Here is a 24,159-nt window from a genome sequence, read left to right on the forward strand (position 1 = left end):
GCTTTTCCTTTGATTTGACCTGGTGATCTAGTTTTTGACCCCAGATGACCCAATATCGAACTCGTCCAAGATTTTTATGAGGGTAACATTCTGACTAAGTTTCATTAAGATTAGGCCAAAATTGTGACCTCTAGAGTGTTAACAGTCACATTGTTGACGACGGACGACGGACACAGGGCGATCACAAAAGCTCACCTTGAGCTAAAAATTAGAGCAGTTATTCGCCATTCAAAGCTGCCTCTGCACAGCAAGTACAGTAACTGCACTGTGCTTTTTTTTCAAGAATAACGACCCCTTTTGGACTTAAAAAATCATGGGTATGACAATATTTCTATTATACATACAGTAGACCAAAAAATCAGATGAGCGTCTGCACCCGCAAGCGGTGCTCTTGTTTTATTTCAGCATGCTTTCGAGATAACGTATGTACCGATACTTAATATATTTGCTTTTGAAAAAATGCACTACATAACACGTGTATAATTTGATTTCTTTTATATATGTGAGTTCTTATTACAAGTCGCTTTTACATAATTGTGATGAATAAAATGCCCCCTCCCACAATTTACTAAACTTTGAACGATAACTGTTTACCACTGAGTATATCATGCTTTGTTTAGCGTCACTGAAAAGTTACCACCCTATTGACCGTCATATTTTAAAAATCGCATTGTACTGTGTTAAAGGCATAACACGACGATGTTTTGGACCCAACTGAGTAGTCATTGGTGCAAAGATTTATCAAACTCGATGAACTCAATTTGAGTCACGGGCTGCACGTGCAAAATAACTTTTTCGAGAAAAGTCGACATGTACGCAACTTTTATCGCAAATTATTCATCTCACTTGAAAGTTAGCGGGCAGACTAAGAGAAAAGCGTTCAAAACCAGAATATCTTTGCTAAGAATGCCACATTCGAGGGACGCTCAACGTCATCAGGCCATTGGCATGGTTGACGCCGGACTTAAATTTCGTGAAAATTTGAAATAACCACATACCGATTTTAGGCCTAATACAAATAAATACATTTTATCTAAATGGCAATCGTCATTGAACAATGCTTCATTCAATAAACTTCATGATATCAAACCTACTCTTGGGTAATGGCTCGAAGGGAACAGATCTGTTCGCAAGGAGGAAGTTGTTCTTTCTCGCTGTCGAATAGGTCATACCCGTTTGACTCATTCTTATCTTTTGAATAAAGAAGATCAACCCGAATGTGTACCATGTCAAACACCGCTAACTATTAAACATATTTTGATCGACTGTGTGGACTTTGCTACACAAGGCAGTACATCTTATGACGTACAGTCAATGAAAGAGTTATTTGACAACGTTTCTGTCGGAAATATTTTATCGTTTTTAAAGCAGATAGGAATTTATCAAATAATCTAACATTTCATATTTTTATTTACATCTTTTGCAATATTATTATATTTGCAGCTGATATTTTAACACATACGATATATACATTTTACATAACTGCATTTAGATATGCTTTACATTTTTACGTGGATGATTTTAGGTACATTTTACATAAATGTTTATGCTTTACAGTTGGCGTTCGCAATATGGCTTCTTCTCGGCGATATATGACTATTTTGTGTCGATTCGCCGTAAAACCCAACTCAATCACTCACTCACCTGACAGTCATGAAAGTGGTAAGGAGACATAATCAGACAGGGGTCTGTGAGTGATAGACCGTGCACAGTCCATGAAAAGGTGACGTCGATACTGTATAAAAATAAAGAGGTATATCTGAGTGTTAACTTTTCAGTGACGTCCAGTATATTTCACCAAAATCTACGTTACACTTCAGACTGACAAACTTTCCAAAGTTACAAAATGAGCATTTAGTTTCAGTGCTTAGTTCGCAGGCATTTCTATATGACTTTTGAATAATTCTTTGAATAAATTACTTTAAAGTGCAATCTTTCGCCAAATGCAGCTTATTGGTACATATGTTAATTAGATTATGTCATTTGTTCTTTAAAAGTCTCAATTGATAGGGAGTCAGTGGTGCAGTGGTTAGCTGACTGGGCTACAACACCAGCGGTCCGGGTTCGATTCCAGGTCGCGGATGATATCCCGGCTAGTGTTCAGTGCTGGTACTGTTTCCAGCAGTTTCGGCCTAGACTGGAAACTGACGAGGTAAAGAGGTAAATATGACACTTGCCGTGGACTCCGCTGGAAATAAGTTGTTCCATCTATTCCAGGTTGGGACTTTCGTCTACTACCAACTATAAAACTTTAGAAACTTTACGTTTTTAAAAATTTTTATATTAACACAAGTAAATGTTGTGTTATATACCGATAACCTAGATGAGTTTTCATATAGGAACGCAGTTAAATAGTTCCAAAATTTATATGAACTCATTGCGCTATGCTGCTATTCTGCTAACTTCATAAGACGGAACAACTTAGGGATTTTTTCACATTATGACAAGGTACATTAAGAGGAAGTGTTGCCATCATGCTTACTTTTTCCATTTATCTCCCTTTATCGATTTTTTTTTACCTGAACATTACAAATGGGAAAGGAAGTTTGTAAAAACTGCATACAGGGATAGATACATTTACTGGAAAAGAGAAACATAACTCTTACTAGTCCACAGTTAGTCACTTTTAAAATATCCCCTTTCAATACATTTTAAAAGATTTTCCAGGAAATGGTTTAAGGGATTGTTTCCTAAGAGAACAATTTAAAGAAGTGTATACCAACAAACCACATTCTTTTATTATATCAAATTATGCTTGTTCTAGACATGAGTAAAATCTGTTCAAGGTATCAAGTTGACATTTGATTTCACATAATGAGAGGATTGTGCAGGAAACTTTCTATACCAGTTTATACCCTTTTTGTTATTTTAAGCCAACAAAGCTCTTGATAATGAACGTTTTTGTATGTTCCACTTTAAGAAATATCTTCCGTTAAATGCAATAGAAGGTTATACAACAAATTGTACATTGAAACCGTTACTATTCTGTGGGGTAAATGTATTCCAGTTTATATAGCTAACATAACTAAACAAGCCTATATACTGAATCTCTCTACAGAAAATGCGTTTATTTGTGTTAAAGCCTTATTTCGGATACATGATGATACATGACGATTTATAATCTTAGAATGAAATAATATATGCAAGGTTATGCATCTTTTCAGTAGGCAATATGACCATGTTTATTTATACCTTATAGTACTTTCTACGACCTTTGACATATATTTGTGACATTTAAACTGAGAATTATATATATGATCAAACTGACTGCATTAGTTAAATGAAGGAAATTATCTTAACGAGAAATCAGAGATATTTAGTTAAGTAGTCTCACCCCAAACTAAAATAAAGCAACGAAAGGAAACATTTAAAACTTTACAACTTGTCCGGCCAGAAGGTGAACCTCAACAGTATTTCATGATAATATGTATGCAAGTATTAAAAATTTACTGGGACGATTTTAATCTGTAAAATAAATCTTTTCTAAAATTGTATATTACCAATATATACTGAACAGAATAGCTAAGTGCCCCCATATTTGTTTGCCAATATCTTCATAAAAATTACAAAATACTTCTTGAAATGTAGTGTGTATTTGGAACAATACGTTATTGATAAAATGCCGAACTTTCAACAAAATCAAAACACGTCTTCAGATATAATATTCATTCATTTTACGATTTCAACCCATTTTTGACAGGTCACAAAAGGTAAACAAAAATGTTTACTATGTATATGTGCATACTAAAAACGAAAACGTATTTTGCAAAGATAATAAAATAACTTCGTTAAAGTGCCTTTTCTAAAAAGAGCATTCATCATTCGTGTCATTTTCAACCATTCGCTAGAAAAAAAATATATTAATATGAAGAGTTCGTATTCTTACATATGGTATTCATTTGTTTACTAAAACACAGCTTTTATGTGTTTTTCGGGACTTTTACAAATGGGGTGAGTTAGTAAATTTAATAAAATTATATGTTTGCGCCACTTAATATTTTTGAAATTTTATTATGTTTTAACAACACTTTGGTTTAAAAGTATATTAAATTTCAAAAGTGTATTTACAGAAATTTCAAAGATATTGGAAAATTAGCAAATGGAGGTTAGCTATTTTGTTCTGTATATATACCTTGTGACAGCACCCAGATGAACCGCGTATGTTTAAACTTTAATAAAGTCTTTGTCTCCAAGCATTAACATTCCGGCCCTCATAAACTTATTTTTAGGGGCTAAAACCACCAGACTATAATAAATGCGTTAAGGGATTTGGAATCGACATGTATTCTTATCTACATGTCGTTAAAGATCAGACAAATTTTCCGCATCAAATATAAATTTGTGTAGTGGATGGAAACGGCTAGTACTTTAATATTATTGTTGTTTTGAAGTTTGGAAACGTGATGGATTTTAAAAAGAAGTGTTCTGTACCTTCTATTAATTTGCGATAGATGCAAATAGGGTCTTACCTCTTAGATGGTTTGTAAAACGGTCAAAATTTAAGCTGCTTCACCTATTTCTTTGAACTAAATATAATCTTACTCCATGTTAAAAGTTTTTGGGTACGACTGGAGGGTCGAACAGATTCTTTTAACTGTTAAAATGGGTGCTTACCAAATAGATACTGTCTGAATAGCGAACAGTACAGATCTTGATCAGACTGCACGGATAATCAGGATGATCATGATCTACACTGGTCGCAAAGGCAGAATTTTACACGATTCGTATAAGAGACTTAGAAATACAAGTTTCTTGTAACAAATTCACTGTGGCATATACTAGGCCAAGACAATATGTTTAATGTCTAGACATTGTATAAAATTAATGTAGAAGTATGAACTGACAGGATTTGATGTATTTAGTAAAGATTAGACCATAATTTGTTTCTTCAGGTTGAGATAACTATTTATTTTGTTTTTAAAACAATACTGAAAAGAGGCTGACTGAATAAATTAGCAGATACAATTGTGAAAAACAAATGGGAATGACCTAAATTTTCCACCTGTCACGTTGTAATTAGCTGCATAATATCTGTATTTTTATGAAGAGTGGGAGAAAAATAGGTCACTAGATTGTGGTGGGTCTTTAAAGTACGTAATTACATCACACACATTAAAATATATACATGAACAATACCAGATTATCATTTTCGAACAATAGTCATGGTACATTTCTACATTTATTCCCTTTTTCAAGCATAAAGTACAGGTACGAATATATGCTAACAGAAATTTTTGTTATTACATTATCTTTGTACATGTAGATACAATACTAATCAGATATAAGCACGTTTATCAAATAATATTTCGGGGAATTCGGCAATTATCTTTCAGTAACAAAACTGTAAATATTTTCTTAGAATAAAATTAGTTCACTGATACTACTTAAGTATGATATTTTGCTAAACTGACACATTATCCTGATTGATTTATTTATTCTTACATGCATCAGCTATACAAAACATAAGAATCACAATTGCATCAACAGATATCCGGAGAATGTAGAGTACAAATCACCACCAAGACCGAGGTCGTCGTTGTCCACACTTCTGATAAAGATACGGTCACCTTGGTTTACCTGCACAAAGATCGTCTGTGCACCTTGATCTCTGTTATGGTTGTCAGCATGTGCAAACACCCTTGCGAGGACCTTGTCGTTTTGCACAATTTCTGCGTGCAGCTTATCGGTTCCATGTTTACCTTCTACAGCGTCCAGTAGAGAACAGCTAAACATATAAAGCCCAGATAAAGGAGCGACGAAAACCCCAGTAATGTTGTTGTAACCGCCTCCAATATTAGTAATAACAGTCTCGAACGTTATAGTTGCGTTAGCACCCACGTGGTCCACAGCTTTCGGACTGATTGCAGCTGTGAATGCAACTGGACCTTCGCCACTGTCCAGAACAAAACGACTTTGGCGTTTTATGATATCTGTAGAAAAGAAAGGTAATTTAAGTCGCGTTAGTTCGTTCTTTGAATGTAGCTTTTTCCCACTAGATATCTATCTTCTGTTTCAGATTACAAAAATTTGTTGTTATCATTTTTAACACAGCCGGTTAGCTCAGTAGGTAGAACAAGTGAATGAAGTATTGCCATGCAATACAAAGTCCCCTACTGGAAGGCACCTAATTTTCTCTACTGCAGTATAACATAATGATTAGATATCTGTCATGATGTATAAACAATATTGTACTATATATACAATATGTTATAACACAACACTCCTTACCAGGTAGAGTTAGGTCAAAATACACCAAATAATTGTACAATTGTATATTACCTGCATGTTGAACCACAGAAAGGTGAACTCGATTTTTCCCTAAGGCCAGTAATAAAAAAATTACAATATAAGATATTTATAATAAAAACAAAGGGATTCCGAAGTAATTCTTACAACAAGGGTGCCTCCTGGTGGTGAACATTTTTGCCAAGTTACATCAAAATCCCTCTATGTATAAAGGAGAATTTGAAGTTTGACAAAGTTATACAAGAAAAAAAACTCTATCGACCTTTAACCTCCAAGTGTGACCGCTTTGAGTTAGGGGTCTGGGTGTTAAGCATGACACATCGTCTTATCATGGGGTACATTTGTGCCAAGTTATATTAAAATCCCATTAAGAATTATTGAGTTACAGACTTAACAGGAAAAAAACCCTTTTAGCTTTTGACTTCCAAGTGTGACATTGACCTTTCAGCTAAGGGTCCGGGTTTTGCGCATGACATGTTATGTCATCCAGGGGAACATTTGTGCCAACTGATATTTAAATCCTGTTTTGCATGACAAAGTTACAGACCGGACAGGAAAAAACCCTATTGACCTTTGATCTCCCAAATGTGACCTTGACCTTTAAGCTAGGGTCCTGTGTGTTGCGCATGACAATGTCGTATCATCATTGGGAACAGTTATGCCAAGTAATATTGTAATTAATTGATGGATGACACATTGCTAGTCCAGACACGAAACGAACCCTGTTCATGCCATGTTTACATTTGCCTGCTAAATGTGACCTTGAGCTAGGGATCGAAAAGTTGTGCATGGCACATTGTATTATTATGGGGTACATTTGTGCCAAGTAATATTAAAATCACTTCATGGATGGCAGAGTTATGAACCGAACAGAAAAAAAAACCCTGTTGACTTTGACCTCCAATTGTGACCTTGACCTTTGAGCTAGAGGTCCAGGTTTTGCGCATGACACGTCGTCTTATCATGGGGGTAATATTAAAATCCCTTGATGAATGACAGAGTTGTGAACCGGACACGAAATTGCGGACGGACGGAATGACAGGATGACAGTATAACGGACGGAAAAGCGCATTCCTATAGTCCCCGAAACTGGTTTTTAACCAGTAGGGGACTAATAACATGTTATCAAGAGGTCGCGGGCTAGTTCCTTCCGTGACGAAGAAATATGTGGTTTCGTTTCTTGCGGCGAACAAGTCAGTTCTGGTAAAGATACTAGGAAAACTGGGTGGGTAGACAGACCGTTGTCACATGTTGAAACAAAGAAGACTAACAAAGAAGTTATCATATATTTAGTAATGTGTCCAAATTTTGTAATATGAATTTACAAATTTCAAGATTTTATCTTTCGAAAAATTATACATGTACCTTTATATTCTTCTTGGGTCAAGACTGTTTTCAGTAATGCCACTATAACGGACTGCTGGGATGTTATCAGGTCATTCTGTTCAGCAACTGAAAAAAGTCAGTTTTATAATCGTTTGAATGTCTTTGATTTGCCTAATGCTAATTCTGTAGCAGTACGATGCCCTAGCATGATCTGAGTTCTGAAAAACGTCCCTTCTAAAATTAAAAATATCTCTCAAATATTTACAGTAACAAGTGTGTTATCTTACAACACAACCAATAAAGAAAAGAGAAAAAGAATTTGGATATGTCATAACACATGTACTAAATTTTGGAAATGACTGTCGGGTAGTTATGCTATATACATTTGTCATGGACCGAAAATAACTTACATCAAGAGAAAAGATGATAATTTTCATGAGCCAAAAATTTTACAAACAAATTACTTTTGAGTCAATACATCTAAAACTTTCAACAATATCTGCTGAATCGAAAAATCGAAATTAGAAGGATTCCTACTGCCCTTGGTGATCTGTAGAAAGATGCAAATCTTTTATCTGTAGCTTATATAATAAAGAAAAATAAATACATTACATATCCACACAGACAGCGATGAAACTAATCTACACTCTAGAACCATCTGCAGTTATAGAAGTAACGTATATACGAAGGGTTATCTTTCCATCTGAATAATTGCAATATGTAATAGTTTGACTTAAAGTACAAACATGGTTGACGCAAAAGACCGATCGATACACAACGACATATCAACTACACGTGTAGATGGTAGTATTGATTACCTCTTCCTTCAAGGTTTTTCTGTCTGTCCAGAACGAGATTTCGGAATGTTTCAAGATCCAATGCCGCATAGCAACTTGTACAGCATGCCAGAAGGATAATATATACAAGACCCATGATTAAACCAGCAGGAAGTTGGCAGTTAGCAGTTGCAGCAGTTACAGCAGTTAACTGCTAGAACTGCTAGCAGTTACAACAGTTAACTGCTAGAACTGCTGGCAGTTGTAGCAGTTAACTGATAGAACTGCCAGCAGTTACAGCAGTTAACTGCTAGAACTGCCAGCAGTTACAGAAATTACAGCAGTTAAACATTGCGAATGTATAAAATGTCAGTAATTACAAAGCTGTAAAATATCAAAGCTTTTAGTAAGAATGTAACATCTATACAATGTATACAGTTTGAAGTAGCATAAACGTACGGATCACCGGAAGTTTGCACTGAAGTAGTACTTGCAGTTTTGCTGGTTTTAGGTTTTAATAGCAGTAACAACATTCTTTATTCTATTACTGCTGCAACAACAAACATTAAATTAACAGAATCCATGTTACTACTGCATTCCCAATTTTGAGGGCGAACCATAGGTAGCTACGTTTATTCTGGAAATAATATCTAGCATAAACATAATTTAACATAAAAATTATATAAACAATACGCAGAGTATAGAGCCTACACCTGCGAAAGAATTTCACGAGTCTTGTCCGAGTGAATTATCCACGCAGCGTGTAACTGACTAGTATTGTTTGGATAATTAAAACATGGTTCTGCTGTTTATTATTTCGATCGATTGTAATATGATTTTTTATGTAAAAGCGTAGATGGAAGAATGGGGAAGCACTAGTTCACGTTTCATTTAAGGCACCAAATACTGTATTGTAGGTGGACACGTCACCGTGCAACGTGTAATTGTGCTAACAACGCTGAAAAAACGTAGGAGTGCGTAGAATGAGTTCTATCCTGCGTACCTAGTAATCCATACACTGTGCGTAAATTAGCTTTTAAGTGTAACAAGCCTTTCATATGAAACAGAAGATTAAATGTATATATAGCAGCACTCTTTATTCGTACCTGTTAAATGTAATTTTCATATTAGCATCAAACTATCATGTATTGCTTCGCCAACGGATTGTCAGTATGCCAGATACCTAATTACAAAATGTACACATATTTAGTGCTCTGTTACTACACAACATTAAAAAGCCTTTTTTTTCATAAACATGTTGGTTCATGCTGAAAACATGTTACAGTTTTAAATTGTTGCGACATCAACCATTTCTGTCAATTCAGCATACAACGCCAACATCATGTCTTTGGTACTGAATTAAAAGAATTATTGTGTCTAATACCTTTATACAGAATAAGACTTCTAGACATCAGTATAATTGTAGTTACATTAATGTAACTGTTATTATATTACATTGTTACAGTACGTAATTTATATCTTGTCGGGAAAATGTTGTCTTTTTCCCCTAGTATCGTGTGCGCGGAACTAATGTGTCAAGGTTCCTATTTCACTGGTTGCAGTTCCAATGTGTTCTTTTGCCCGGCATTAAAAGATAGTCCCTACTGGAGATCACATGGAGTTAATTTTGGCTAGTGATTGATTAAAAACCTTGAAACGGGGTCAATGTAAAGGTGTTTGCCTTTCGATCCTGGGGTTGTAGGTTCAAGCTCTTCTAGGTTCGCGACAACACCTTAATCTTACTTTTTTCCAGGAAGTGGACAGAAAAAGTGTTTTTGTTCATTTGCCAAGTGTGCGTTGCTTAATTAATAATTTGTATAGTTTCATGCATAAGGAACTAGTCAAAAATGCTGAGATGATACGCGTAACATTGTTATTTCTATCATAATGATTATATCATTATAGCAATATTAATCGTTTTGGTTTTTGTCCCGAGTAAAAAGTAAGGGCGAAAAAGGTTTTATGCTACTAATTTCAGAATCTGCATCACCTTCTGCTTCTTATGACATAACAAATTGGGTAGACAGGTTATAAGTATGTCAACTTTTTATTATAATATAAATATAAATATATATATTTAATCTTGCATTTAAAAGTAAATTAGTGTTCTAAACTTCGTGTTTACTGCGGTTTTGAAGCTTCATACGTACTTTTACTATTTATAATGTGTATCTTGTATCTTGTTTCTAAATACACTGCTTATGAATAACAGACTTTTAGTCGCATATCATTAAAATGTAGTTTTGCAAGTTAAATACTTTGCACTTAAATTAATGAAAGGTTGTTCATATCGTTATGTCGCAATTTCACTAAATTTCATTGCCGAAAGCTTCAACTTGTAATTACACTACAATAAATTTAGTGCATAGTCATTGATGTTTTAGATTTAAAAGCAATTAGGCATTTTGCAAAAAGCCTATTGATATTTTCAGGCATTTTCACATTGTCAATATTTAATAGTGTAAAGAGATGCTATTATATCTAAAAAGAAAAAAGTCGACATGTCAGAAGTCAAAACTTCCCCTAGTTAGTCTGGTTTTGAAGTGTCAATCATTTCATATAGCTGATAACCTAGTTTAAACGGTCTTATCTTGAGCCGTCAAAACACCACCTAATACATGTAGCACCTTACATCAACAATGTATACATTACTGGTTGAGGTTGCGTTTGTTAGTCTCGGTATCTGCAGTTGCATTCAGGCTGAAGATGAAACAGTTTCTACAATAATCCATAGATTGTCTCTGCTAGAGGACAAAGGTATGTTTCTCGTGAGCTTTTTGACACAATTTACGCATTTAATGTACATGTCCAATATATATAAAATATTTTATTCAAATGTCTCAATCAGAAAATGTGTAGCTATCAAAACCCATGTACATATGTCATAGCTGAAGGTGATACAAAAGGGTCAAAAGTTGTTACTTCATTTTTTTTTCAATAATTTGTCAAAACTTATCTGATAATCAAATTTAAAGGAAGACAATGTGCAATGCGCAAAAGCCACATCATGGTACCTTTTAAATCTTTAGGATAAAAGTTGACTGCCTCCCTGCTGTTGTAGCAGCATAATTTTTTGAGTTGTGTTGAAGCTATTTTGCACATATTTGTTATGATGGGGTAAAATTTGTGTAAAAACACAAGCTAGAATCATATTTGATATTTTTATTATGTTCATACTTTTCCGTTTTTCCAAGTTTCGTTACAGTTACAATAGGATTGATATTGTTATCATTAAGAAAATAAGTGTGTACGTTTGTACATTTTGTATATCGTTTACAGTTCTAAAGCAAGAGAAAATCAACAATGAACAAGAAGCGCTCATCGGATATCTGAAAGCCCAGAATGAAGAGTTTCTGACAAGGATGAATGCACAGAAAGCAACAATAAAACAGCTGGAGACCAGAAACGCGCTGAGTAATCTTTCAGCTCCTATATATGTAATCTATATATGCCTTGTTCTCGGTGCTTCCGAGGGATCTACTTTTCAGATTTTATTTATTTCACAACGGCGGGTGTTAAGCGCTGTGTGGCGGCCGTAAAATGTCGCCCCGACTTCATCTCAGTGTTGTTATATTTTCTTGTCCTTCGGGATCATTGATTTTAACTCATTTAGATTTGAAGATTGAATCCTGCTTAAGCCGGTTCTAGGGGCGTAGGCAGAATTGCAGTTTCCATAACTTCTCAAGAACAGATTCAATCAAACCGAGTCTGCAATTTTCACTGTTTCCCTTGTTCTTGGTGCTTCCAAGGGATCTACTTTTCAGATTTTATCTGTCTGATTAATGGATGGATGACTTAAAGTTCCACGAGGCTTTATTTGTTTATATTAAAAAACAGCTTTCTAAATAGATGTTGTGTATAATGATATAGTTTGAAAATCACTACTTTAAATATTCCATATTAGCTCATATACAGAGCGTTTATAAAAAAGCAATGGATTCAATATTTCCTTTCTACGTTAATCAGTATTTAAACTTGTGGCAAATACATGGGAAAGCAATTATCAAATATACGGTTAAGCAATAAATATACACATTTTATCTTCCTAACAATTTTAAAAGATTTGAGAGGCACATCATAAACTATGGAATGATATTTAGGTAAATATTACACAATGCCTGCTGACTGTTACAATTTACTCGCTGGCACCTTTAACACGCTTGTTGACAATGATACCACGCTTGTTGACAATGATACCATGCTTGCTGACAATGATACCATGCGTGCTGGAAGTTACAACTTCTTTGCTGCTTAGACCCTGATGTCTATACCATAATTTCATTTGGCAAAATGACAGTGCCGTGTACTGTATTGGAATATTACAACATGCCGGGACTGTATATAAGCAACATTGCACAGTCATAATGCTCACAGAAGAAAATACACGATGTGACCACACAATATGATGCAATCAGCCACTAAGCAAGTTGAAAGTAAGCATAATGCAAAGAGCAACATTGCACGTCACATTTTGATACGAGGGGGCGCAAGTTCGTAGTTTTCACGAAAGGTAACGGGAATATCCGGCCTATAACGGATTTTAATTAGCTCTTGGCTAAGTGTCAAAACAGTCATCAGTGACTCAAGTTCATATTCTACATGTTCAAAATGACAGTTTGACACATTATTAGCAATCTGCAAAATTCTGTCCTTAACAGCCAGTTTAATTTGATTTCAGGAAATTCAAACTGTAAGTCTTCAATTTATATAACACGTCACTTGTAAATAAATGCAACATTAAAAATAAATAAAGTTAAGACAAATGGCGATTTGCAAAAAGGGGAAATAACTATTGTTAGATATCTATACATATTCGGATATCCTCGATAATCTTTCCGGCAAATAATTATTCAAAGTACGGAAAAACACGACCACCTGAACATAGCGCCCCCTGTTATGAAAATGCGACATATACTTTTGAAATGACATTATGCTTACTCCTATTTTGCCTAGTGCCTGATTACATTTTCCTTACTGGTTGATCACTTCGTGAATTTTGTTCTTGGATGCATTACAGATTAACCAGTATAACGATAGCATGTTGAAATATTCCAATACGGTACACGACACTGTCTGTCATTTTGCCAAATGAAATTATGATATAGACATCAGGGTCTAAGCAGCAAAGAAGTTGTAACTTCTAGCACGCATGGTATCATTGTCAGCAAGCATGGTATCATTGTCAACAAGCGTGGTATCATTGTCAACAAGCGTGTTAAAGGTGCCAGCATGCATGATTACTATACCAGTAAGCACAATGGGAGTGTCAGTGAGTAAATTGTAACAGTCAGCAGGCATTGTGTAATATTTACCTAAATATCAATTCATAATAAACAATAGTATTACAATCCTTTATGTATGATTAGGTTTTTTACTTATTTTGGTAACAGGTAATAGAATGAAAACTAAGAAATATATAGGTCGTTATTTCAGTACTATTTAGAACTCTTAGCTTATTTTCCTCAATTTTTAAGATACTTTCCTCACTACAAATTGAATTATTAGTTTATTACTAGTATTATACTAGTAAACAAACTAAAATCTGAAGTATAGCACTTGTTGTAAAGGGTATGTGTGCCAAGATTCAATCATTGTCATTAAACTGTTATTTGTGTTGTCCATTTGAAGGTATCCAGAGGAGATTCGTACTCGATAGCGAAGGTCCAGTTGCCTTCTCGGCCGTGATTGATCCCAGTTTTATTGAACACACCAAACCTAGCACGGCGATAAAGTTTGAAACAATACTTACGGAATTTGGAGGCGGCTATAACAACGATACCGGGATATTTGTTGCTCCACACACTGGTTTGTACCTGCTGTCCTGTTCAATGTTAGACCATATGGCTCACGGTGGCCATGGCGGTGTCATGATCCATGGAGAAATCATGAGAAACCACGATGTCCTTGCACGAGTGTTTGCGCATGCAGAGGCTTCTTACAGAGACCAAGGAGCTAACACAATAATTGCGAAGGTAAAAATCATTTGCTCTTTCAGAGACGGTAGACATATACCAGGCTATGCGCTTATCTCCTGGTCTAAATCTCCGCCATGAAAGAGTTTTACATCCTTTACTTAGAGTTGACTCCTGATAAAATACCTAAAAATCCTGAGATTTTGTCTTCAAAACAGCTTTTCTGTGATAATAGTCGTATCGCATTTTTATTACTTATTATCTGTTTTTCTCATGCATTTAACGATTCGCATTTGCAATACGTGACAGCACAATACACATATCCGTATAATTCAGAAAAAAATAAAGTACCCTATATATCAGGAATACAAGTAATGTAAATTATCAACCATATTTTCAAAATAGTCGGCTGCAAAACTTTTGCATGTCATGATACTTACCTAGCTAATACGAATTTAAAAGAAATATTTCTACTGACAGTTACATGTATAAGTTATTTATCCATAACAGTATTTAGTATTCAAATTTTCAGTTGACCAGAGGGGACCAAGTTTGGGTGCGAACAATGGACAACAGTGACCTTGGATTGGGAGGTTCAAGATATACGTCATTTTCAGGATACCTACTTTGGCAAATGTCATGAATTTGAAAAAAAAGCTAGTCGTATATATAACACAAAACTGTTTTGCTTCTACTTTGAAAACATGTCTCATATTAGCAAACGTTTTCTGTGGTGTTGTTTGGCATAATTTCCCTATTGGTAAGCTAAGTCAATACCAAAAGTATAAGTTTTTCTTTGTATTTTTCAATGACCTTATATATATGAGCTGAACGTCAATATGCTTGATCTGAATGTAAACCATCGATTGATACATTGAATGCCTGATATAATTTACAAATTATACTGTAAATTGAAGTTACTTTGATGCCATTTATTATAGGAAAATCTATATTGTTACCTCATATTTGAATAGACTGCTACAAAACTTGCAGGATGAGGGATTTCTGTGACCGAACCGAATGGTTAAAGTCGCTGACTTCGAATCACTTGCCTGTCACCGCTGTGGGCTAAAAACCACGCTTTGGTTGCAGAATTCTTTAATGTGTGAAAACCATCCGACTGGCTTATGGAAGGCTGATGCTTCTACCTGCCCGTGATGACTAGAGGGGCAGTACAACCAATGTTGAAAAGTCGCCGTACAATATATAAATGATGTTAAACTAAAACAAAACATGCAAATATCTAAGATAGCATTAGAGTAACATTTTCATGTAAATTTGGAAACATTTAAGAAATTTGATTTTGTTTAATTTACAAAATGGAGAAAAAATACATTTTTGGCCTTAAAATTCACATTATTCAATCTAACTGAATTAATCATTCAGAAAGACCTTACGGCCTCTCTCAAAGACCTTAAGAATGATATATTGTTTTAATCTAGACCTTGCAAAATAGAGTCGGGTTACGGATTAGATTGTTCAAATATACATAGTACTTGAATAACATGCATTTGCACACAGTAAAACTTATCAAAGTAACAATCATGCTTGAGTATTATACTTGGCAGCCACTATACGGACTTTTTTGCTTACTTGGAAAACACACTTGTTGACAGGTTAGTGAAAACATTAAATGACATAAAGATACCTTACTTATGTTGACAAAACAACCTTACGTCCCATCGGGGCATGGAAATTGCGCAGCGCATGCACAATATTTTGTTGACTTTTGAGGTATCAAGTGGGCTTCAAATCCAAGCGAATACAGATGACATGAATTAATATATTTTTTATAGAATTACTTTGCATATGTTAATTATGCAGTTAAAGAAAATCTACAATATCTTAGAATCAGGTCGACAAAAGTAATAGAAGCTACCGCGCATTTTTCCAATCAAAGGGAGACAACGAGCACAATTGATATATTAATTACCTTGCACGGCAGGTTCCCTTTGTATTGCTACAATGTACTTCGCCGGTCTCATTATATTTCAAAGCTGCTTTTGGTGCTAATCTAATACCTATATTATTCTGTCTGATTGTTAATTTTTCAAACAATGTCCACTAAGAAATATAAAGAGGAAGATATGAGAAGTGCCATTTCCACTGCTCGCCAAAAAAGACTGAACACTGGAAAGGCTCATAAGGAGGTTCCAAAAATCTGCGCTAAGAGACCGTATCGTGGCCGCTTTAAGACGGTTGAGAAAGGTCAGGAGTGGCAGATCACAGCCGAGGAGAGACATGCCTGATAAGGTATTTGCTGTACATGGCAAACAAGGACTTTCAAATTACCAGACAGATGCCAAGGTCCTATATCCAAGCATTTGTTGGAAGTTATGTATGTAAAAAATCCGTGATGAATATAGCTATGTATACCTAACTTGTTTTATTTTACAGTTTTCTTTTATAGAAATGAAGACAATCGTAAGCATTTTCTAAAAGTAAAACACACATTTGTTTAATTTGTTTGAGTTTGGTACCTTTAACTCTAATGCATCGGTCAAATAGTCAAATATTTCGATACATGGTAATGTATTCGCAAATCTGATATCTAGAGGAGTCAAGTGTTATAAAATATGTAGGCATGAATAAAAAAAGTCTGGGAGTAAAGTTCTAATTATCGTGTTAATTTGACTACTAAAATGATAATTAGTATTTTAGCTGAAAATGTATCAGGGCGCAAAACACACTTTAAACAGAATTAAGAAATTCATCCAAAGGCATCCATCAAGAACTGTCGGAAAGAAAACCAGAAACCAAGAAAATGTCAAATAAAAAGTGACGGACGATTTCTTCACCCTTCTGGACACCATTTTATAATATTTAAATACGGTGTCAAGGACAGATCATCTCAGGTACATCGTATGCTTTAATCCTACCGTTACTAAATCTTGCTTTATTTTAAAATGTATTGTTTTTTAATTTCTGTATGCATATAATGAGTCAACATTGTTTAATTTCGATTTTCAACTGTAACGAAACGGGGTTCTCTGGAAGGAAATATCAAAGGTAACTGGACCTAAAGGAGGGCATGTTTTTCTCAGGCTTGTGACCAAAGCAGACCACATCACAGCACATCTGTGTCAGAGAGGATGGAAGATTCTTACCAACTATGGTAATATTCTAGGTATGATTTTATTTATTGAATATTGGTATTCAATAGACTGTTCTAAAATAATTCAAATTGTTATTCAGTATTTCTTGTAAATATAACTAAAACATGTTAATTGATACAAAATGTAACGCACATCTTAACACTAATTAGCGTACTTGAAAACATAGGGTTCACTTCCGCACCGGAAATGCAGTGATGGCATACCAGACTCCTAGGGATTTGCAATTAGTAAAACGGTAACATGGACACGCACAAGTTCCAACGCCGGCTCACATAAACGTTTGTACCATACTGTGGTCGGGAGCGACCAGTCGTACTTCTAACGGACAACTTCGACGCACGTATCAGTGGGGATGTAGTGGAAGCAGCCATTGCAAATGATGTAGTGTTGGTTGGACTTCCAGGACACACCACTCATATTCTGCAGCCTCTTGATGTTAAAGTATGTAAAATTAATTTAGTTTATCATAATTCGTTAAATTTATTTTTTCTTTCACTGCTTCTTAAATATGATTTCCTTAAATTATTTCATTAGTACGATGAACCGCAAATGTACCAGATATTCTCACCTGCAAACTTCGGTTTCAAATCCCGTCCATGCCGTAATATAAAAGAACCACATCAATTGCTTTCGATACCATCTATAATGTTGGCATATTGAGGAGTGAACATAAGCTTTTTTTCGGGATCATTGATTTCAATTCATTTAGATTTGAAGATTGAATACTGCTTAAGCCGGTGCTAGGGGGCGTGGGCAGTGTTGCATTTTCCATTACTGCTCATGAACAGACTCGATCAAACCGAATCTGCAATTTTCACTGTTTGCCTTGTTCTCGGTGCTTCCGAGGGATCTTCTTTCCAGATTTTATTCAATAGCTTTCATAGAATAAGTTTTAAATATTGCACGACTTTTTCTCGATAAGATTGAAATCTTCCATTAAATCTTTTGGTACATGTATGTTGTTTATTACTTTGTTGTGACTTTTTCAAATTTTAGACAAATTATCGTTCGTTTGTTACTATTGCTGCTGCATTGACGGTAAAGCTGGGATTCGACGGTGCAGGAGTAACTAATGGCAAAGCAAAATGTCCAGTTGTTCTGAAGCACGCTATTCAGAAGGCGACACCAGCATCGATTTAGGATGCATTCGCTGTGACAGGCATATGTCCACACAATCCATTAGCTAAACATACGTCCCTCATTTGATCCTCCTTGCGAAGATAGGATTTAAAAACGTACAATAACAATGACAGTTATAGTTTAAAAGGAGACTCTAACCGTGTTTTTAAGGGCGCTACTTTGAACCACTCTGCTATTAATCTTTTGTGGAATTATTAATGTCTAGTTCATCTGTCAAGAAAGCTGTCTGGCTTATAGATGTTTGGTGTTTCTACCCAGGTATCAGCCCGTGTCTGGGCTGAATGCGCGGATGGACAACATCTGTCTGTTCCTCAACTACGAAGTCAGTACCTCAACTGCGTTTAGTGTTAACACCCAACAAACAAATATTAACTTGTCACACGCAAGTTTTAACCTCTCCTTGCATCAGTCACTTTGTTTTCTAATTTTGCAAGAAAACGACGGACAAGTTCAAACATGTGAAAAATGTGGTCACTTAACAGAGCCACCAGTGAAACGGGGACTCGTACCACCTAGGCTCGCCAATATTCTGTTGCCATCCCCCGTACAGCCACGCAGCGAGAAAAGATGGTTGTTGCTTGGGGCCGCTTGATTAGCGGCGAGTAAATGCTCAAACAGCTGAAGTTTTAATTTACACTTTATATACATAATTATATATGACATTTATCAGACTTGTAGTATAACCTGACTATTTATATTTTTGTCATACGTACCAAATTTTCGTTATAGCTTTCGCCAGTTATGACTATAAGCTTCTGTGATTCAAGTACCTTTTCATTAACCATGTCAAGAATGATACAGAAAGTAGTTCGGACAGAGGCGAAATACGAATCGGATTTATAATTAGGGTATTATGGAACTTCAGTTCTGTCAGGTCAGGAATAAAAATTACAGGGAAAAAAACACAGACTGAAAAGAAAAAGAATAGATGAGATTGAACAGAGGAAGAAAGACAGGACATTAACCAGGAGAAACAAATGATAGAGGAGAGACGATTCAAGAGGAATAGGAGAGAGGAAGAAAGGGAATTGAAGTTAAAAGGAAAGAAGGGGAAAGCAGAAGAAAGTCATGAAAGAAAGAAAGGAAAAGATGTCGGCGCAAATGTCACTGTGGTTTTAATGGCCAGTATGTGTGTTTGTGATGTGTGCGGTGTACATGGGTCTGTTGATGACAAAACAAATGGAATACTCTGGTTTGGATGTGGTGAGGAGTTGTGTGGACGGTGATTTCATGAAGCAGGTTTGGCAGAGAATGAAAGGATGTAAGTGAATGAAAACTTTGAAGAAGATGGAAGTGACTCGCGAAAAAGTGCTGTAATATCTTTATTTCTGGTTCCATTTTGCTAAAATTTGAACCATTGGCGGATATGAACATATTTAATGCGAATATTTAATAATATTTTATCTCCTAGGCAACGTCACTACTTCAAAGGCGGTCCAATGTCATTATGCCGCTGTCATATCACACACATTTAATCAATACAATTCCTGAATACCATTGGTTCAATGTTGATTGCCATTAAAGGCATTTTCTACACCTTCGTTAAAATGAATAAATTACTGTTAAATTACTGTTACAGTTAAGATACTCCTGCCGTATTAATGAAATTGGACACTGAACTGTAATACCGTATCAAGGAGTTATTTAATTTATAAAACATGACTGAACGTTATTTTTCATGCCTGTACTACGAGTCGTTAGAAATATTCTCCTGACCACTTTTAAACATCCTGTTCCATTAATAAAATTTTGTTTTCTTCAGGGCATTGTACCTTAAACCTATTGCAGCATAGCATTTGTCTCTTTCTTTGATTTTCGATTTAAAACATAAAATGTTAACTCATGTCTCCGTTCACCACTGATTTTCATGTGATGACCAACACAATATGCCTGTCAAACATTTTTATGATGTCACATTCACAATTTGACGTTACTGTCGTCACGCTTATACTTCACATTCATATTCACCGAATTTAAGAATAGGTATCTTGAAAAAAAGGTAAGTGGCAAGTAATCTGTTGGTACATGTAAAATAGAAAAAGAGATAAAATCGGGTCGGATGGCGTCACATGATGTTGCCAAAGGGATTAACATTTTTTATTATTTATCAAAAAAATATAATTTTGTAACATCAATTCATTATTCCCTAATCTACATTATGTAGCAGTTACATTCATTTTTGATGATACACGAAGAAATGAGAGCACTTGTTTTTAACACTCCTTGTAGTTTTATGTTCCGGAACAAAATACTTTTTCTAAGTTAGACTTTAATTTTCTAATATCATATATATCTTGGACATGTGTCGATGTATGTTGAGAAAATTGTTAATGACTGATGCAACCTCCAATTGCCTTAATTAATTGTAAAATGGTGTATTGCAAGACTGTTGAATCATTGGAATTAAATATAAATTCTACAAGAAGTATGATTCAGATAAAAAACAAATAACTGTCAGAAATAGGTGTTTGTATTTTACTTTTTAAATTATTTATTTGCATAAAATGGCTCCAAACAGACATGCCGGAGATAACACGACGAAAATGAGAAGAACATAGTTTCAGTCTCCACTTTAAGGCCCCTGAATATCAAAAGCTAATAAAAAATCAGTTCTGGAATTTCCCACATCCCGATAATGAAAAGCAAAATTTTCTTAAAATTTCATTTATGTAGTTTTTATGTGTTTTTTTCTACATTTGATCTGATTATTTCTTATAAATATAAACGTTAAGACAAAATTCGTGAAGTATTTGGTAGGCTAAACTACTCCCGGGCGTGTTTTTGACCGCTCATATACATTCAATATACATCGTAAGACAGATTAAAAGCTATGTAATTGTAGATAATTGAAATATTCATTAATGTACCGATAAATATTTGTCCGGAAACTGGTTCTTTTGGTACTAAAAAGACCTAATTTAAACATCCCGTAAAGACATACTCTACGTCAATATTAGCTATATTTTCGGGTGTAGAAAGAGCTGAAGATTTTGTAAGGTACGTTGCATCAGTTAAGAAATTGAAGGATACAAAACATCGAATTCTGTCCGGAAACAAGTTCCTAGCCCGTAACATTAACTATCTTAAAGAATGAGAACAGTTTTCAGTTTCAGAACAAATGCCCATGTGTAAACCCATAAGCAAGACAGGTAACTGGATCATAATCATAAGCTAATTTCAATAGCCATATCGCTGAAGTGCGATAATGCACAGTTCGTATGTTTTGATGAACTGACTTCACATAACAATACATAAAATCCATAATGAAGGGATGGTTTTTAGCTCGACTATTCATAGAATAGTAGAGCTATTGGACTCGCCCATGCGTCGGCGTCCGCGTCGGCGTCGGCGTCGGCGTCGGCGTCCGCGTCCCGACTTGGTTAAGTTTTATATGTAAGCTGGTATCTCAGCAACCACATGTGGGAATGGATTGAAACTTCACACACTTATTCACTGTGATAAACTGACTTACATTGCACAGGTCCCATAACTCTATTCTGCTTTTTTTACAAAATTATGCCCCTTTTTCGACTTAGAAATTTTTGGTTAAGGTTTTGTATGTAAGCTGGTATCTCAGTAACCACTTGTGGGAATGGATTGAAACTTCACACACTTATTCACTGTGATAAACTGACTTACACTGCACAGGTCCCATAACTCTATTTTGTTTTTTTACAAAATTATGCCCCTTTTTCGACTTAGAATTTTTTGGTTAAGGTTTTGTATGTAAGCTGGTATCTCAGTGCTCACTAATTGGAATGGATTGAAACTTCACACACTTGTTCACTGTCATGATCTGACATGCACAAAGCAGGTTCCATAACTCTATTTTGCTTTTTTAGAAAATTATGCCCCTTTTTCGACTTAGAATTTTTTGGTTAAGGTTTTGTATGTAAGCTGGTATCTCAGTATCCACTAATGGGAAAGGATTGAAACTTCACACACTTGTTCACTGTCATGATATGACATGCAGTGCAAAGGGTCAATAACTCAACTTTGCATTTTACAAAATTATGCACCTTTTTAAACTTAGGAGTTTTGGGTTAAATTCTTATATGTAAGCTGGTATCTCAGTACCCTCTAATGGGAATGGATTGAAACTTCACACACTTGTCCACTGTCATGAGCTGATAAGCACTATGCAGGTTCCATAACCCTATTTTGCTTTTTTTAAATTATGCCCCTTTTTCGACTTTCGTATTCATTCAGTCGACAAGGCTGTTGAATAGTCGAGCGTTGCTGTCCTCCGACAGCTCTTGTTTTTTAAATTCTCGCCTTGACTGCATGAAGTTCAACTTAGATGCTGTAATACCATGTGTCTACCACAGTTAGAGATTAACCAATGTGTATGCAATGCATACCCTATATCTACAACGACATTGTATGCAATGCAGCTACTAGTAAACAAAGTGTATATCATGCATACCGTGTAGCTATAAAACAGTGTATGTCATATATACCTGACATCGACAACAACAATGTATGCCATGCATAAACTGTATCGACTACAACAGTGTATGCAAGTCTGATGACGATCCATCAAGCAGTTTACGATAACAACTCGTTTAAATTTATTTGTATTTTTAGTTCTAGCAGCCCCTAAAAGGAACAAAATGCCCCTAATTGAACAAAAGTTCTAGAGACCTTATAATGATGCTACACGTTAAGTTTGATACAACAAACGGTTCATGAGAAGAAGTCACCTTTTTACAAACTTAGGAAATGCCCTTATAATGATTATACAGACCAACGATAACCGGGACAATCTATTAGTATTTTGCTTTAAAAGTACACACGTGTCCACAGTGAAGGGTTTTGCGTATGTAGATTTGGGCATTTTTTTGTACTGAACATATAAATCTCATTCTATAAAGTAGCTTTATATAATCGGTCGACTTATGTCCAGCATATTTGGAGATTGCTAAAAAAATAAAAAAGAGAAGGCTAAAAATGGCATAAAACTGAAAGTCTCTAAATGAAATAAATTCCAAGTATTCTTTCATCAGGAAGTACCGTTTTATCAAACTGCACGAATTATTTTACAATGTGTTTATTATCAAAGAAAATACCGGACATAAATGAAAATACTTTTAACATAACGATAATGGGGAACCTTAAGTTTTTAACCGAATTTTTAAGCAAATCTGAAATTGTCATTTTGAGCACAGCTGTTAGACAACAACCAAAATTGACCAAAAATTCTGTGAAAGAAGCTGGAACTATATAGTCAAAATTCTTTTGTGATCTTGCTAAAACATTCATACATGTATGTGCCTTAAATATTGCAAAATATCTTCATTTTCTCAGAAATATGATTTCATCAATTTCCTACAAAATAATTTTGTGTCTAAAACACTAAATTCACCATAAAAGATAAACAGGCTGGTAGCAAACAATATATATTTTTTTCCAATTATAACCAATGTGTAGACCATATAAGACTTAAGTGAATCTTGTACTTTATAAGTTCATTAGTACTCCACATTTGGATAATTGAAAAGGGTCAAGAATAGAAAACACCCTGGAAACAAAGGAAAACAAACAAGTCGACCTTGACCTTTGACATACTGACCCCAAAACAAAAGTGGTCATCTACTGCTACTGGCCACGGGCAATCATCCTATGATACAGAAAATGTGGAGA

At 35.0% G+C, this 24,159-nt stretch overlaps 2 protein-coding genes and 1 long non-coding RNA gene across 3 annotated transcripts; 2 read left to right on the top strand and 1 right to left on the bottom strand.

The window, feature by feature from the left end:
* Positions 1–5,469: 5,469 nt before the first annotated feature.
* On the bottom strand, positions 5,470–8,505 carry LOC123523955 (complement C1q-like protein 4). Its single transcript, XM_053537030.1, has 3 exons — positions 8,391–8,505; positions 7,612–7,698; positions 5,470–5,930 (listed from the first exon to the last, which is right to left on the bottom strand). Exons 1-3 carry the CDS (start codon positions 8,503–8,505, stop codon positions 5,470–5,472), a joined length of 663 nt encoding a protein of 220 aa, XP_053393005.1.
* Positions 8,506–10,928: 2,423 nt separating this feature from the next.
* On the top strand, positions 10,929–14,940 carry LOC123543576 (complement C1q tumor necrosis factor-related protein 3-like). Its single transcript, XM_045329645.2, has 4 exons — positions 10,929–11,105; positions 11,628–11,762; positions 13,977–14,320; positions 14,793–14,940. Exons 1-4 carry the CDS (start codon positions 10,988–10,990, stop codon positions 14,901–14,903), a joined length of 708 nt encoding a protein of 235 aa, XP_045185580.2. The 5' UTR covers positions 10,929–10,987; the 3' UTR covers positions 14,904–14,940.
* A 2,146-nt stretch (positions 14,941–17,086) lies between these two features.
* Positions 17,087–20,845, top strand: LOC128556845 (uncharacterized). Its single transcript, XR_008370866.1, has 3 exons — positions 17,087–17,375; positions 17,543–17,817; positions 18,373–20,845. It is a non-coding gene; the product is annotated as an uncharacterized LOC128556845 (long non-coding RNA).
* Positions 20,846–24,159: the final 3,314 nt, after the last annotated feature.

Source organism: Mercenaria mercenaria, chromosome 1 (assembly GCF_021730395.1).
Source record: "Mercenaria mercenaria strain notata chromosome 1, MADL_Memer_1, whole genome shotgun sequence".
NCBI classification, from domain to species: Eukaryota; Metazoa; Mollusca; class Bivalvia; order Venerida; family Veneridae; genus Mercenaria; species Mercenaria mercenaria.